Source organism: Diorhabda sublineata, chromosome 6 (genome assembly GCF_026230105.1).
Source record: "Diorhabda sublineata isolate icDioSubl1.1 chromosome 6, icDioSubl1.1, whole genome shotgun sequence".
Lineage (NCBI taxonomy): Eukaryota > Metazoa > Arthropoda > Insecta > Coleoptera > Chrysomelidae > Diorhabda > Diorhabda sublineata.
In genome coordinates, this window is record NC_079479.1 from 20,169,112 (window position 1) to 20,186,602 (window position 17,491).

The 17,491-nt window shown below is 35.2% G+C and overlaps 1 protein-coding gene across 1 annotated transcript; it reads right to left on the reverse strand.

Annotated features, from left to right (window-relative positions):
- Positions 1 to 16,323: 16,323 nt before the first annotated feature.
- On the reverse strand, positions 16,324 to 17,199 carry LOC130445828 (uncharacterized). The gene has a single exon (XM_056781712.1). It carries the CDS (start codon positions 17,197 to 17,199, stop codon positions 16,324 to 16,326), a length of 876 nt encoding a protein of 291 aa, XP_056637690.1.
- Positions 17,200 to 17,491: the final 292 nt, after the last annotated feature.

Consider the following 17,491-nt stretch of genomic DNA (forward strand, 5'->3'; position numbering starts at 1 on the left):
TAGGTAGGGTGTACCGTAGCATATATAGATATTAGCTTCCTGCACAATATAGGTACATTATTTTAGTCAAGGTTTGGGTTAGGTTTAATTAGGTTCATATCAATGAAAAAACTCATAGTTATTCAAAATTGCGAGTTTATTGCTTGTTACAAAACAAAAGAGTTACATATGGTGTTAAACCTAACTAAAAAGTGGCTTTGGATGTTGAAGCGTGGCACTGCATGTCCTCAGATACTTTTCATAAGATGGTACGTAACCACTGAGTGCTAATCGCAAGCATGATGACATATGATCGTCAGTTAGTCGATTACGATATTTTGACTTAATTATCTTCATTTCAGAAAATGCAGACTCGCACAAGTAAGTTGACCCAAACAATGCCGTCAGTTGAAGGGCGATTTACCTTAGATTCGGATATTTATTTTCAGATATAAAACACCAGAAATTTGTATCAGATGCTGTAGCTTTGAGATGTATATATGATATAATCTGCACCAACTCATTTTCAACAGAACATGAGTTCATATTAAACTGACTTGCTATTTCAGTAGCTAATTCCTCAAGGTTTTTACATGAAAAAGGATAACTCATAAATGATGCTATATTTTCCAATTTACTGCAATCATAAAAACGCATTTCGAATTGTCCCAAAATATTTGATAATTCAGCCTCATACGTATCACAATTAAACTGAGGAATCCTTGCTTTCAAAGACGGAAAATGTTTCAGATCCTTTCTTTTCAGTTGATCTATCATAAGTTGCAATTTACTTTAGAATGCGTTTACTGCGCTGATCATCTCAATAATAGTTCCTTTACCTTGAAGCTCCAAGTTAACGATGTTTAAGTGCATTGTGATGTCAGTGAAAAATGCGAAATCAGTCAGCCATTTTTCGTTTTTCAAAATCTGAGTGTCATCACCTATTTCGTCTAGAAAAGCTGTTATTTCGGGCAATAATTCTTGAAACCTTTGTAGGAACTTTCCGCGACTCAACCACCTGACGTTTGTGTGAAGAACTAAATCAGTGTGTTCAGCTGACTCCCTATCTTCCAACTGCAACTGAAAGAGCCGCCGTTGCAAGCTACGTGCACGGATGGAATTCACAATTTTTGTTGCAATGCCCATAATTTTCTCCGTGTTTAAAACTTTGGAACACAAAATTTGTTGATGTATAATGCAATGGAATGAAAAAATGAAGGGAATTCTTCATTAGCTCGACACAATGCCACAAAACCGTTTTTGTTTCCAGTTATTGCTGGTGCTCCATCGATTGTAATGCACACTAATTTATATATTGGTAGCTCGTAGTTTTTTACAAAATTAAAAAAAACTTCATATATATCTTCGCCACGGGTCTTCCCCTTCAGAGGAATGATTGTCAAAATGTCATTGAATACCATCCGAATAAAAATAGACAGCTGGGCAGTGTCGGTCATATCGGTGGATTCGTCGAACTGTAAAGAAAAGTATGTACATTCCATGATATCATGTTTTAGTTTATCTGCGATGTCCTGACTCATGACTTCAATACGCCTTGTGACAGTCGGACGAGATAACTGAAGTTCTCTAATAGCAGACATGATTTCTGTTTTATTTTTAAAATCTACAAATAAAGTCTCACCCGCTTCAATAAATGCTTCCTTCACCACCGATCCATCTTCGAATGGTTTCTTGTGTTTCGCCAATATATGAGATATTTTAAATGACGCGATCGTAGCAGCTTTTGATTGTTTGGCTGGTCTTGTGAACATGGTTTGTTCTTTTTTCAAACAAGATATAAAATCAATTACTTTTCGTTTTCTCAATTCACTCTGTGGCGGAAAATCCTTTTGATAGTTTTTATGAACCGTTTTATGATGCCTCTCTAAGTTACCACGCTTAGGTATTGCAACTGACTCACGACAAATAACACAAATGCACTTATCCTTCACCATACAAAAGAAAAATTCTTCCTCCCAATCCTTATTAAAATGATACGTTTTAGATTTCTTCACTGCACTCATTTTCCACTATTTAATAATAAACTTTGTATCGACGTAGTATCGCTATCAAGTTACAATTCAGAATGACTCCAATTCATGCAGCCGCAACATTTATATCGGCGTGAAAGAAAGTCTCGAATGTTCCCGTCAAACGCGCCGCCCGAAACTAGACAGTACAGTCTAGTCTAGAAACAACGCGGCTTTTCTTTGACAAGTGCCGCGCGTTCCTTTGATAAAGCCGCCTTTTGCCACAAGCAGTGTTATTTTATTACGTAATACATTTTTGTAGTTTAGTTACCTACCTACTTATTAAAAATTTTTTTTCTTCTCGAGATCTACTCAAAAAGCACTCGCGATCGACTGGTCGATCGCGATCGACCGTTTGAGCACCCCTGCTCTATATAATAAAATTCCTCCATCAATAAAGTACAATCATACTTCCATGTTAACCACATTGTCCTGTTTTTCGATTAATGGGTATAAGTTTTGGGTCTCTATTACTGAGTATTTTTCTTTGCTCCAAATATTCACAATACAAAATTTTCAGATTAGTATGTAGAAAAAAATACGATTAGTTTTTGGACTATAACTCTTTTAATTTTGATGCTATTACAATTTTTTTCTTAAAATCGTGATTTTTTTGAAAAATGTGTCTCTTAAAGCAGCTAAACTGCTAGATTCCATAAAACTTTCTATACTAAACTTAATTTTAGACGAAATACGATTAATTTTAATTTTGGTGAAAATGGCACTTTTGAAACCCATTGTTTTAAAAGAAAAAACCATTCCTCTTATTTGCATTACAGTTCACTCATTTTACGTGCAAAAGACTTTTTAACAGTGTGTGAAGTGTTTAAAAGCATCACTGACCAGCCGTGTCGGCATTTAGGCTGAAATACGAGTTTTTTGTAATCGATACGTTTGTTGACCGTTTTTATATCTACTGTTTAGTTTTTCGTTTATGTGTATGTTTTGCTATTTGCTAACGATAAAGCGGGATTTACATTTACGAGTACTCTGAGTTATATTTGCGAGTTGAGTTCAATCGTTTACATTACGTCTGAGTAAATTCAAATCTTTTTGTGTTTAAAAATGGCTCCTTCAAGAAAAAAACGTGCCGCTGTAACTTTAGTATTGTTTATGGTGTTTAAAAAGAGGAAAGAATATGACAAAGTTAAACGAAATAGAACTATTGGGGTTAAACAACATTTACAAGAGCGCCACAGACTTGGAATTGAAGAAAATTTGCTAAAAGATTTGTTAACCCAAGACGGAAAAGATTTTAAGAATTTCATGCGGATGGACTTCGAAACATTTTGTATGTTACATATAAAGGTAAGAGAATGATTGGGTATACATGACCTAGCAATTATTATTTATTTAATTTTAGGTTTCCCCCTATATAAAAAACAGAATACATATTTACGAAGTGCTTCTGAATTACGCCTTGCAATAACATTAAGATTTCTTGCAACTGGAGATAGCTATAGGTCATTAGAATATCTGACCAGAGTATCAGCTTCCACAATAAGTTTATTTGTTCCTCAAGTATGTGAATATGTATATGAAGTGTTGCAGCCCCAGTATATGAAGGTATGTATTTAATAAAAGGTTGCACTTATTTTATATATTTATTATAACCAAACATTTTTCACAACTTTTTTTTTATATTAATTCTTAATTTTTAACATCTTTTAATTTACAAAAATCATTAGATGGATAAATAGTCTTCCGTAATACTGGCACTTTCCATTGCTTCAAAAATTGCGTTACCCCCACGATATGTGACGGTGTCAAGTGATGCTGAATAGGTTGACTGAGTAGAATGACTGGAAGAAGGTGTCGGTATATTATATTCTTCTGGAGAAAAAGGAGATGTCAAGCCTGGGGAAACTGTCCTATTTGAATTATTTTTACTGGATATTTTGCGCTGATTCAATATCTTTAATCTTCTATGTGTGATGAGCTGCTGAATGTCCAATTGTAGTTGCAACGCATCTTCTAAAGGCATTTCTTTAAGCTGTGCCGCGACGCTCTCTCCAAACTTATCAAATTCCGTCGAATCCTCCTTACATATTGCACTTAGACTATTTACGGCATCTTCTAACCCTCTATCTACATTTGTTTCTTGGCGACGAGCTCGTTTGCCACATTGTGATTCCGAATTGGTACTTCGGGGAGTTTCTTGTGTGATTGTTGTATTGTGTTCTTTATTTGTTGATTTTTTCACCTAAAATAATTAAATTTGTAAATTAATGTATACATTTATTTCTAGTTTCCTTGCACAAAAGGCGAGTGGGAAAAAATTGCCAAGGACTTTGAAAACAAGTGGAATTTTCCATATACCATTCGTGCTATAGACGGCAAACATATTGTAATAGAAGCACCGCCCAATGCAGGATCCTACTATTTCAATTACAAGGGCACACATAGTATAGTGTTATTCGCTTTAGCAGACGCAAACTATAATTTTTTGTATATTGATGTTGGTTGCAATGGACGTATATCAGATGGAGGTATCTTCAAAAATTGTACATTAAATTAAGCATTGCAAGAAGCCACTTTAAATCTACCACCTGATAAATGCTTACCAAATCGCATTAAGCCAGTACCGTATGTTATGCTAGGGGATGAGGCATTTGCTCTTTCAAAGAATCTTCTAAAACCATTTCCAAGGAGCAGGCCTCTTAATGCAAAACAGAAAGTTTTTAATTACCGACTCTGTCGTGCACGTAGAGTAGTAGAAAATGCCTTTGGTATTTTGACATCACGTTTTCGAATATTTAGAAAACCAATTTGTCTAAAAGTAGAAACTATTGATAAAATCGTTTTAACCGCATGTGTCTTACATAACTTCTTAAAAAAACAATGCCAAGAGGTTCTCTGGTGCATGTTTCAACCACACCTTGATGGTATCTTCTATTTCTTTCTGATTGGCTAGAGGGGAGCTTTTTCTTACAGCACCTAAAAATGTTGTTTCAGATTAATAATAAGTATGCACCTACAAGTGAAAACACTTACCAATAATCACATCCTTTACGTTTAAGTTTTTAAAAGCCTTTTTCTCACCTCGTTTGCCACAAAAATTCCAATTAGTTGCAAGAGAATAAGTGAACAAAAAATTTAAAATGCGGTTTGTATGTCCAGTAAAATCTCTCCCTCCAAAAGTCGATAGATATGCCGACTGGAATCACATAATTTAAATTGTAAAATACATATTAAGTGGTACAGAACACTCACCAAAGCCAGGCAATTACTTTTTTCACTCAGGTATGTTTCCAATTTGGTAATATCCTCTTGAGAATTCAAAGGAAACTGTACGCATATATCATCTGGTAAATCTGTATTACTGGCGTGATTGCCACTGCGATCTTGTTTTCGGATCCACTGCAAAATTTGATTGTTCTGTTCTCTAATGGTCTTCAATAAAGTGATTACAACTTTTTGCTGCCGTCCGCCATTACGCGCACACGCGTTCACACCAGCAGTCCAGCACGCATGCGCCTGCACGTCTCGTATCGTATCGTGGCATTTCGATTAAAAACGCGCCAAAATTAAATCTTGGTCGACAGCCTCGACAGGAATCGATGCTAAAAATAATTGTTTCCTACTAATAAAATAGTTAAATAATTGTTAATTACAACATTCTCACTTCATCTTTAAATTCAAATTGCATTTCCACTTAAAACGTCAGTTTAGTATTTTCATTGCTAATTAATGAATTTCTATTTATATCCAAATTTTAGGTAAACAACAATTTAAAATGTACAATTTTTTATAAAGCACGTATAGGGCTTAGTTTTTGTAATAAACTTTCGTTCTAATTTTTTTTATAGTTGATTAAAAAGCACTTAAAACGACCGAAAACGTACGAAAGACGTCTCTAGACGACGTCAAAATGACATCTGAAATGTCACGTCATATGGACGTCGCTTATTGGTCTACGACGTCGCCGACTAATAATGTCCAATAATTGACGTCATTATAACGACACTGTGCTGCTTGGGCAGTGACGACTCGCTAGAAATGTGTGAAGGGACAGAACAACGGCCAACTGAAGGAGTTACGGACTACCAGACTATACTTAGAAAATGGATCAAAAGAGAGAAACTTGCCCGTAAGTTGATTGTCACAACAATTGAAACAAAACCCTTGCAGTTAATTATGAATTGTACAACGGCTCATGAAATGTGGTCAAAACTGCACAGTGTTTACGATCTTAAATCCGAAGAGAGCTTTGCGTTGGTACAAAAGCATTTTTTTGAATTTAAGTGGAGTCATGATGGTACTATTGCGCATCACATATCAAGTCTTGAGCAGCTGGCAAACAAGATGGATAAGTTGGGAGGTAAGATACCGGAATCTATGTTGATAACGATAACTTCTTTCACAGTGCTTGGGATTCCACAGAACAAAGCAAACGTACTTTAGAAAATTTGACAACAAGACTACTAACTGAAGAACTAAGATTTGGCAGTCAAGAAAATGTTGAAGATGAGTCTAAAGTAGCGTTAGTTTCAGGAAAGTTTACTGGAAAGAAAAATCGTTTCGGGAAGTCATCTTCAGCTGATTCTGTGACGCGTTGTTCGTTATGCCGCAAAAACAACCACACGTTTAAAGACTGTCGGGGTTGTTTTTCGTGTGGCTCCAAAAAACATTTATTAAAGGACTGTCCAAATAAAGGTGAAGGCTCGTCAAGTAAAAAGAGAGAAGCCTTTGTTGGGGATACTACCGGGAGTGGACAAAATCATTGGCTCATTGATTCTGGAGCTTCGCAGCATATGACAAATCGACGGACCTGGTTTGTAAATATTAAAGAATTTGCAAAACCAACTATGGTTTATGTACGTAATGGTGCCGCCGTGGAAGCTTTTGGAAGTGGTGACATTGATATGGAGACATTTGTAAACGGTGAGTGGTGCCCAGGAACTTTATGTGACGTCCTGTATACTCCGGAAATGTCGAAAAATTTGTTTTCGGTTCGCGTAGCCGCTAAAAAGGGTATCGATTTTACTCTGACGCATAATGGTACTCAATGTACATATTAGTAGAGATAAAAAATTGGTGGCTGTCGGGATCGAAGCGGGTAACTTATATCGACTTTTAATGCGAGTGGTTTCGCCGGATAATGCTTCTGCCGCGTCAATGGATGATCAACTGCAACTTTGGCATGAACGGTTATGTCATCAAAATAAACGACACGTGCAAATGGTTATGAAAAATCGCGGAGTTGAACTTAAGTTAAACAATGAGTTGTGTGATGCGTGCGCGTTCGGTAAACATTACAGACTCAAGTTCGGTACACGTGAGAATATTGCATCACAACCGCGTGCAATTATTCATTCGGACGTGTGCGGACCGATCCAAGTGGAAAGTCCAGGTAAGAAAAGATATTATGTACTTTTCAAAGACGATTACAGTAATTATCGGACTGTTTATTTTCTTCATGAAAAATCGGAGGTCAAAGACAAAATTGAACTTTTTTGTGCGGAAATTAAAACACGCTTTGGTAGAGACATCATTGAAATGCGTACAGATGGTGGGGGCGAATATGTGAATAAGGAGGTTGAAGATTTCCTGAACAAACGAGGTATTAAACATACAATAACAACTCCTTACTGCCCAGAGCAAAATGGAAGTGCCGAACGAGAAAATCGTACCTTAATGGAAGCAACACGTTCTATGTTATATGCAAAGCCACATTTGCCGCAGTTTTTTTGGGCCGAAGCTGTAAATACTGCTGTATTTGTTTTGAATAGAACAGAACCAACCAAAATCAAAGATCAAAGCCCATATGAATTATGGTTTACTGAGAAACCCAGAATTGGTAACCTAAAAGTTTTTGGTACGGATGGTTTTGTCAACATATCTGTACAAAAACGTAGAAAACTGGAAAAAAGGCATTGAAAGGCATATTTGTCGGATATCTTGAACATCTTGATGGTCGACCAATAAAGTATAGTCATAATGAAATTTATACATAAACATTTTTAATATGTCTAGAATTACCATACCTATGTAAATTGATGTATTAAAAATTATTTTAGACTTTTTTAATTCAATGGCTAATAAATTTTCAGAAAAAATTGTACGAGAGTGAAACCCAGGATTGACAATATAACTTTTCGTACCATAGCGACTTTCCCAAGATCTTACAAGTCTTACAACACGGTGTTTGCGTACAAATTTGTTTTACCAAACACCACATTGTTCATAAGTTAATCCATTTTTTTTCAAAATTGCTTTACGTATAACGTAGTTCCTTTTATCGTAAAGCGTAGTCAATAATTTTTTTATATTCAGAACCTGGATGTTCCGCGAAAAATGGGAAATCTTTATGCGTGTCATGCAATTCATGCAATACATCAGATCAACTTGTAAGATATATCCTTCAGGGGCATCATCGGAGATTTGAGTAATATCTATGTTTGTGTCAACCTATTCAAATCCACCGAATGGAAGAGGCTCAGTCATAGCTTTATCATATAAATTATTTATATCAAAATATACCATGTCGTATTCCTTCTTCTAAGAACATCACTTAGGCAACATCCTTAAGCCATTAGTACGAGAGCTAGCAACATCGGAAAAACAAGCACTTTAGGAAGGCCATTTTTTAGATATGCTATCTCTCTCACTCTCCCGGACGTCAAAGGGGCTATTTGGCTAGCGGTAGTGGTTGCGGTCATCAGTGCGCATCCAACCTGTATAGGTTTCATCATTTTAAGAACTTTTTTTTTATTATTTTTATTGAACTTTTTGTAACATGAATCTATTATTGCCGGATATTTTTATTGTGCCAGAGGCTAATTTCGAATTAAAAAGAAATTTTTTCTAAATATTTTCTAAAATTGTTATATGATGTTATTTAAGTATCTACAAACATAAAATTAATTTGCCAAACAATAATTCGATTATTAAACCTTCCGCCAGACCGATTTAAAAGTGGAAAGTGATGTGGTATCATTTTGCTTGGTCTAGAAATAGTTGCCGAATAAATTACAGAGGATTAAAACTATCGAATGAATGCGTGGATTAATAAAGTATCAAAATAATCATTTATTGTGGTAAAAATTAAGATAATGATCAATCTCAGATATGAAAATAAACAAAAATTATATTTTTGAATCCATAATTGTATCACAAAAAAACTGCTGTCATTTTCATTGTTATCATCGTCTTCTGAATTGTCATCGTTTTGTAATAAGTTATTATCTGCAAAAGAATGAAAAATTTTATAATCGTCCAGAAATTTATTAGTATTTTATTTTTGATTTTTACCTTTAATAATAATGTCGGCAACTAATGATAGTAATTGCTCTCCAACAAACCAGATAAAATCATATTTATCGTCATTTATGGTCCAGTCGGAAGCTTCAGGTGATAGAGATGTTGGGTGTTTTAAATGAGCATTTCTCCAAAACTTTGTAACATAACGAACTCGTAGTAAATGCTAATACAATTCAGCTTCGCATGGTGGTAGGCTTGATGGACCAAAATTTTTTTTCAAAATTATCATCTGATTTTTTAGACCGATAAGTGTTTGAAAACAGATAGAACCGAACCGAATACCTGTCACAGGTATCTTGGAACAGGTATCGACTAGGAACAACTTGTAACAGGTACGGATCGTACTCATACTCGATTACTAGCGTAGACGAGTATATATTTGAAAACGCGTGCGTACGACGTTAACGTAGTCGATCCGCTCCGGACCCGGCGGTAAGAACGGTGGGGCTCGGATAAGTACGCTGAAATATGGGAGATATCGGAATGGAATGGAATCGAACAGTTATAGACATCTGGGGATTTCTTCATTTAGCTGACATTGATTTGAATTTTGAATATAAATTACTAGCTGTTATAAACTTTTTTATTAAAGGATCACAACCACATTCTTCAATCAGCAGGTCATAACAGAAATAATATTCTTCATAACAAATAAAAATATATTCTTAAAAATATAGTTATTTAAAACAATAAAACTCTTCTTTGGAAATAAAAGGAACTGAATGATTGCGGGAATGCCTTTGAAGAATAATTTCATAATTACTTCATGAACTTACTATTCATATTCAAAAACAACATTTGTTGTAGTTTTTTCGCACTTAAACGAGTACGTTTTTCATGCAATAAATTTCCAGCTTTGGAAAATAGTCTTTCACATGGCACCGATGTTGCCAAGGCACAACATTTTTGCCTCACCAGCTTACTCAAATTAGGGTACATATAGCTACAGTCTTTCCACCACTGCATGGGATTCTTATTCCTTTCCAAGAGATCATCCTCCATATATCTTTGTAACTCCATTAGAGTCCTTGAAGTTGAATTTTTTTCATGCTACCATGACCACTCGCTATCTTGTCAAGTGAAGACCAAATAGAAAATTCAGCAATAACATTTTCTTCATTCGTTTTCGGTTTTTTTGAAACAGGTTCGTCGGATGAATTGATTTCATTATTTGATTCCGCGGAATCAATTTTATTTTTTTCCGTAGAATCTATTATTTCTATTAAAGCGCTAATAACATTTTTACGAACCCTTTCCACGGCATCTGCATTTTTAAAACCAAATGTTTTGAACCTTGGATCCAAAAATGTACAAATAGTCATTGTATTGCTGTATTCCATATTGCCCAATCGTTCTCGAAGTCCAGTTTCACATTTTTTCAAAACAGACTTCGATATCTCTGACAAGTCTGGAATACGTGACAATTCATTGCACACATCTAGTAAACCGTTGGTAATTACTATAACTAAAGAGGCCGACATATAGTTTTCTCCGCTTAGAGAACGAGTAGCGCTTTCAAAAGGGCGCAGAATTTTGCATATATCTTTCATTATACCCCATTCTGCCATTGAGATTGTTGGTAAATTTGCATCAAGTAGAGCAATTGTTGAACGCAGTGGAACTTCCAAATCTATAAATCTCTCGAACATATAAAATGTGGAGTTCCATCTGGTGACCACATCTTGAAGTATTTTTTTTGGAACTTGAATTCCAGAATTTTTCTGGATTTCATTCAATTTAGCAGTAGCCTTGGAACTTCGTTTGAAATGACTCACTATAGTTCTAAGTTTATCCAAAATAGGTTTTATTGTGGGTAATTTGAGAGCATCTTGAACAACGAGATTCAAAGTGTGAGCATAACAACCTAAAAACTTCCATCCGGTGCTGTTAATGGCCCCTTTAACATTAGATGCATTATCCGATACAGCTAGTATAACTTTTTTTTCTAATCTGGTTATCTATCTATCTGGTTAAGTTTTCGATAGTATGACTCTCATAAAAAACTGCACACTTCAAAAGTGCCGAATGTATCTCAAACTCTTCATCTATAAAATGCACAGTTATAGCCATAAAACTGTCATTATTCAATGATGTCCAACAATCAGTAGTCAGACAAAAAAAGGGATCTATTTTTTTAGTATTTCACTCAAACTAATTTGACACTTTTCATACAAATTCGGAATCATTGTTTTTGATATTAGTTGTCTGGTAGGTAATTCATAACTTGAATTCAAAGCTTTCACGAAAAGTCTGAAACCCTTATCTTCGACTATTCTGTACGACTGATAATCCAAATAAAACAATTTGACAAATTCATTATCAATCTTTCTTTTTATGGGTAGGGTAAGTTTCCTCGGTATGTAATTGTCAATTTTATTATTTTTCCGTGTTTGTTCTATTTTTCTTCGTGTAATTGTTTCCATACAAGAAGAGGAAGTTGATTGTGCTGACACTGCTGACTCTATTGACACGCCATCGTCATCTTGAAGAGACACCAGAGACTTGCCCTATAAAGTTTAAATAATTGTTGACTACTCATGCATTTACTATATTATTGAAATTCGGAATATTATTCGATATTCCAATACCATAAATATGCAATATATAACTTAATGCTAGCAGCGTTCATTTTGTAGAAGTTATTCCGGTATCTTCATGATCTGTATCCAGTACTTTATTTTCTGTCTTATCTGAATTGACATTGCTAATAGTGTTAGAAGATACAGGAATTTTTACGGTAGGATGTTTTCTTTGAAAATGCTTCCTCAAATTTGAAACAGATGATTTATACGAAAGTTTTTGTTTGCATAAATCACAAATTGCAATCTGTTTCTCGTTTTGAACTACCGAGAAAAAATTCCACACTTGACTTCCTATTCTGGACATTCATTTCTCGAATGATAACAACAATTACCTACTGATATAACTTGATGATAGCTTCAACGTTCAACGGCTTCAATACATAAATGCAAAACTAATGAGACTTCGCCACCGTTGGACGTGAACCAAATCGGGAATCCATCTATTAACGATGATTATCGAAATACGCGCGGAAGTATTTCATATTTCATAATCTACAGACTCCTGGTAACTTCTCGTACGCATGGTACGGCGGCGCGCTGTTCCAACAAAGAGTTTTTGTGGTTTCGAGTCCGAAAAGTACGATACGAAACGAGTCAGGCGGGAGCGAATCGTTCATGGAACAGGTATTCTTGGAACAGGTATCTGTCACAGGTATGACTTAGTAACTGGAACGGAACGTACCTGTTACTAGATAATACTGGTTTTTAACATCTCTAGGCAAATGTGATATATTAGTAGGTATTGGGACACTTGAGACCAGCCCCTCCACTCGACTTTTGATAAGCCACGTGACGACGCGATTGGCTGCTGATACGGTAGTGGCCACTCCCTCTGGCATATGATTGGCTGGGGATATGGACGTGGCCTCGCCCTAGGTGATTTCGCTCCTTATATGGTATCTGTGACCAGACACACCTTCTAGCTAGGTATCTTTAATATGGTAAGATAGCGTTACCGGTGGGGCGCTACCGATGAAGTAGGTATCTGTAAAATGAGTAAGTTTTGGCGCTACCGGTGGGGCGCTATTGGCACCTTATATGGTATCTGTAAAATATGGTATGATGGCGCTATTGGCACCTTATATGGTATCGGTAAAATAAGGTGGTGAAGATGGCGTTCGTCACCCCCCGTTAGGTACCTTTACAACGACAAATATTATGAAAAAAAATGAGGCCTTTTCGGCGAGCTGTATGTTTTACTTATAGCCCCGTTCTTCGCAGATTCCTTTTTATGATATTGTTCATCCGTATAATAACAGGTACAAACAGAGGCAAAGGTTAAGAACGTAATGGCATTATACAGAGTGTATGTAAAAATCAGAACGAAATTGTTAAAGACGAATTATAATGGTAAAAAATTGATATATTCCATTGTTATAATCTAAAGTAATATCAAAATAATACACGTTTTTAAATATTATATATATATATATATATATATATATATATATATATATATATATATATATATATATATATATATATAATAGCTCTTAAAAGGTCCAGGTGAGCAGCCGTGAAAATAACACTCTTGAAATTTAAAGACTAGATTCCAACGCAAAACCATCAATTTTAACTCTGGACCTTTTAAGAGCTTGGAATATTCATTGTATCAGGTATAATCTAGTAAATACAATTGAAAAGACCCAAAATATATTAAGGTAGAGAGAGAGAGAGAGAGAGAGAGAGAGAGAGAAGTTTCAAATTGACATCCTGAAGAATATTCTAAATTCACTTCTAACATCTTCTAACATTCTAACAATCATCCGGAGGTGACATCTATGTGTTGTTGCGATCCACTCAAATCCTCCGCAAGGTTGAAATTCACACCGTATAAGCTATTTACATCCAATTACATTAAATATGTATCTGGTTTGAATTATATTCGGTACTTTGTTGTTTGCTTATATTTATGATTCTTAAAAAAATATATATCTTAAACCTTTAGTATCATATGAATAGCCAAAAACGTTTCTATTATTTCTACACACAAAGTGTGTGTATACCATCGTAAACATCAAATTGCCAAATTTTGCGTTAAAATGTCAAATATATATAGTACAAAAACATCAAAGCGTCATACAAATTATTATTATTATTGAAATATTTTCTTATAGCATAATCACAATGACTTTCAGTTAATAGTATAATTGGAGATGTAGGAGTCACGTGATCAGTCATTTTTTTTATTAATTCATAATATACTAACCAAAAAGTTCCAGTAGCAGCAGCAGCAGCTTACGATTGGGGTATCAAATTGGTTTCGTGGTAGGTGTACTATGGAATTGCGTCTTTTTCTTCTAAATTCCAAAGACACAAGAGGAGTATGTCCGTTTTCATATTCATTGCAATGGTCAAGCTAATATATATACATATATATATATATATATATATATATATATATATATATATATATTTATTTATACTCTTCCATTCCTTAATAACATGAATTTTCAGCTGAAATATGTCGGTAAAAATACTTCGAAAATCATATAAAATTTGGTATTTGCGAACAAATAAGCCGCTGTGAAGATTATTTTAAAATTCTCCGTTTAAACCGTTAATGAAGAAATCAATGACCCATGTTGAAAGATCTTGAAGAATTCCAAGAACTCTTCCTAAATAAAAAGTGGTGAGACAGATAGAATATCATCATATCTGCATTACATAAAATTTTGGAATTGTTCGTTAAGCAAATATCTAATTTCGAAAACCAAAACAACAATTCTTAATTTTCAACTATTTCGAATGATGAAAGTTGATTTGATTTTCCAGTATCGATTTTCCCTCGAAAAACTATAGAATATTTCTTGTCTGTTAAATATTGCACATATCCTCATAAGCTTTTGTGATTCGGTTTGGCAAAAATACCTCTTCTAACTCCCAACAGGACTGCTCGACCAAAACGAGTGTTTACCACATTGGCATTTACAATTGGAAATAAATATTTAAAAATATTGGTTATGACCGAGATGTGGGAATGCAAACCTACAATTAATCAATATGAAGATTATCGACAGCTCGAATTTTATAGACGGACCTTTGGGGCTGGATTCGGAAACTATCGTAGACGACTTGAAAAAAAAATAGCACATGTTGGTGTAACAAAGATGTCGAAATATACACTCATAAAATCATACATATCTGAAGTAGATTATCCTGAAAATAATCCATACCTTTATTGAATGAAAAAAATATCGGCATGGCTGCCATAGACAAGTTATAAAAATTCGAAGGGGGTTACATCGTTAAAAATAAAATTACTTATAAGGATTATGAAAAATGTTTAAAGAATGTAAAGTGAAATTATAATGTTGAACAATCTAAAATTGGGGTAAGTCCTTATGACGATAAACGTTATTTAATTCAAAATTCATTTGATACGCTTCATTTGGGACATTATTCAATTTAGTTGTAGACAAGTTTGAGCTATCAAAAATATATTTTATTTTCCACCTGCATTTCAAAAACAGAACAGAAATATATGTCTGAAAATGAACCACAATATTCTACAATCAACTCCAGTTAACATCGAGAAAAAATCAAATTTATGTATTATCATAGCTTTTTTTCTAAATTCTAATTTATTGTTTCTGATGGATCTTCAATCAATAAACAGAAATAATATGTTTAGCATGAAACCATCAAAAACTATACGAATTTTCCGTTGAAGTCCCAACCAAAATTTGGTACTTATTAAACAATCTTACAATGCAACTGTAAAAACATTTGATAAATTTACCAATAAGGATAACTAAAACGTTTGAATAAAACATATTAAATTATGTAATAGGGCGCAGTGGCCGACAAAAGAAAGAGAGAGAGAGATAGAGAGAGAGAGAAAGAGAGAGAATCCTTAAACGGAAATCGTAAAATACGAAAATTGTAATCGGTATATGATTAAATCCGGTGAGAGAAATTAGTGTTTTTTTAATTCTTACGTTATCTTATGAATGTTTTGTAATAGAATACCACATACCTTTTTTCTGCTACCAGACATTCAAGCTTGGCACATGGCGGTCTTATTTGCTCGAATAGTGCCGGGTTGGTGCTGCCTCCAGCATTCACCGACCGACTAAACCCTTCCCTCTTTCCTGCCTGCTGGCATCGCGATGGAACCACCTAAAGGTATTACTTCGTCGTGATGCCCTGCCTCTTATCCTTTTTTTATTGTCTAATAGTTTCTAATTGCTCTTGTTCTTTCGTCTCTTTCCTTTTGTGTTATAATGTTCGACGCCATAGTAGATATCACGTTCCACATTGTAGGAGACTGTAGCATGGTTTGGACTATGTTTTCTGGGGTTATGATGGTATTTGCTTCTGTTTCAGCTCGTCTTCTTTCATTTTGCCACCTAGGGCACGCACGCACCTGTTCATTGCCACAATACTGGCAAAGTCTTTTATTTTGAATCTGCAGAAGTATGCTGCAAAGCATCCATGTCCACATAATAGCTGGGACAAGGCGTACGTTATCTCCCCATGTCCTCTCTTGTGCCAAGGTTTAAGTTCCACCAATAAGCTGGTTTTTTCCTGTCATTTGGGATACCCTTTCGTTGGAATGTATTATCACATGCATGGCTGATGTTCTCAATTAATCTCTCTGGCTTTAAGGTTTGTTCTCTTGATGGTAATTTGCTTCGCAGTTCATTTATGAAGTAATCCATTTGTGTCGTATCCACCCTCCAGCCGCGGCTCTCCATCTTCGTTCTTACGCTATCTTTCTTAATAGCTATATCAAAATAAATGTAATTGTGGTCTGTAAGATTTTCCTCTTCAGACACTCTCCAGTTCGTTACTAAAGGCGCTATATTGGTTGCCGCGAATGTTATATCGATAATGGATGAGCTTTGGCCTCTACGGAAGATAGGTTCACATCCGGTGTTCAGTGAAATTAAGTTTAGTTCTGAGGCCCATTCAGAAAGAATATCTCCTCTAGAATCATTTGTTGTTGAGTTCCACATCATTGATTTCGCGTTAAAGTCCCCGCAAATCAGGCACTTATTTTTCCGTGTAGCCATACTATTTTTCAGTTCATTCAGTAAATGTTGGAACTCTTTGAGCCTTATATTTGGCGACATATAACAGCTATATATAGTGATTTTGATGCAGTCAATCCATACAAATCCATTTCCCTGTCCCCAACCTTGTATCGATATGTGCTTGCTTGCGGGTAAGCAAATTGCTGCATCTATATTGATATCTGTGTACCAGCCGCTCTTTTTAGCTAAATTCTTGTTTGGTTCGCTTATGATTGCAATGTCTATTTCATTTGTAGCTGTTGTTTGTCGCAGTAAGTCATGTGCTGGAATACGCCTACCTAGGTTAATTTGAACTAGTTTGAACATTTTGTTGGCGGTTTGTTCGCAGCCTTTTTATCTCTCCTCTATATAAAGGGCACTTTAGGGAAAGTGGCCTATGACCGGGGATGTTGCATAGTACGCAGTGAGCTTCATTCGTGCAGTCTTTTTTCTGGTGGTTATCTCCCCCACATTGTATGCACAGTCGTGTTCTATCAGGGCCCTTGCAGAATTTGGCTATATGACCAATTTCCCAGCATCGATCACACGAGTCTAGTCTCACCCTTTCTCTAACATTGCAGTTGACCAAACCAATTCTTATTTTGCCCATTTTGAGTAG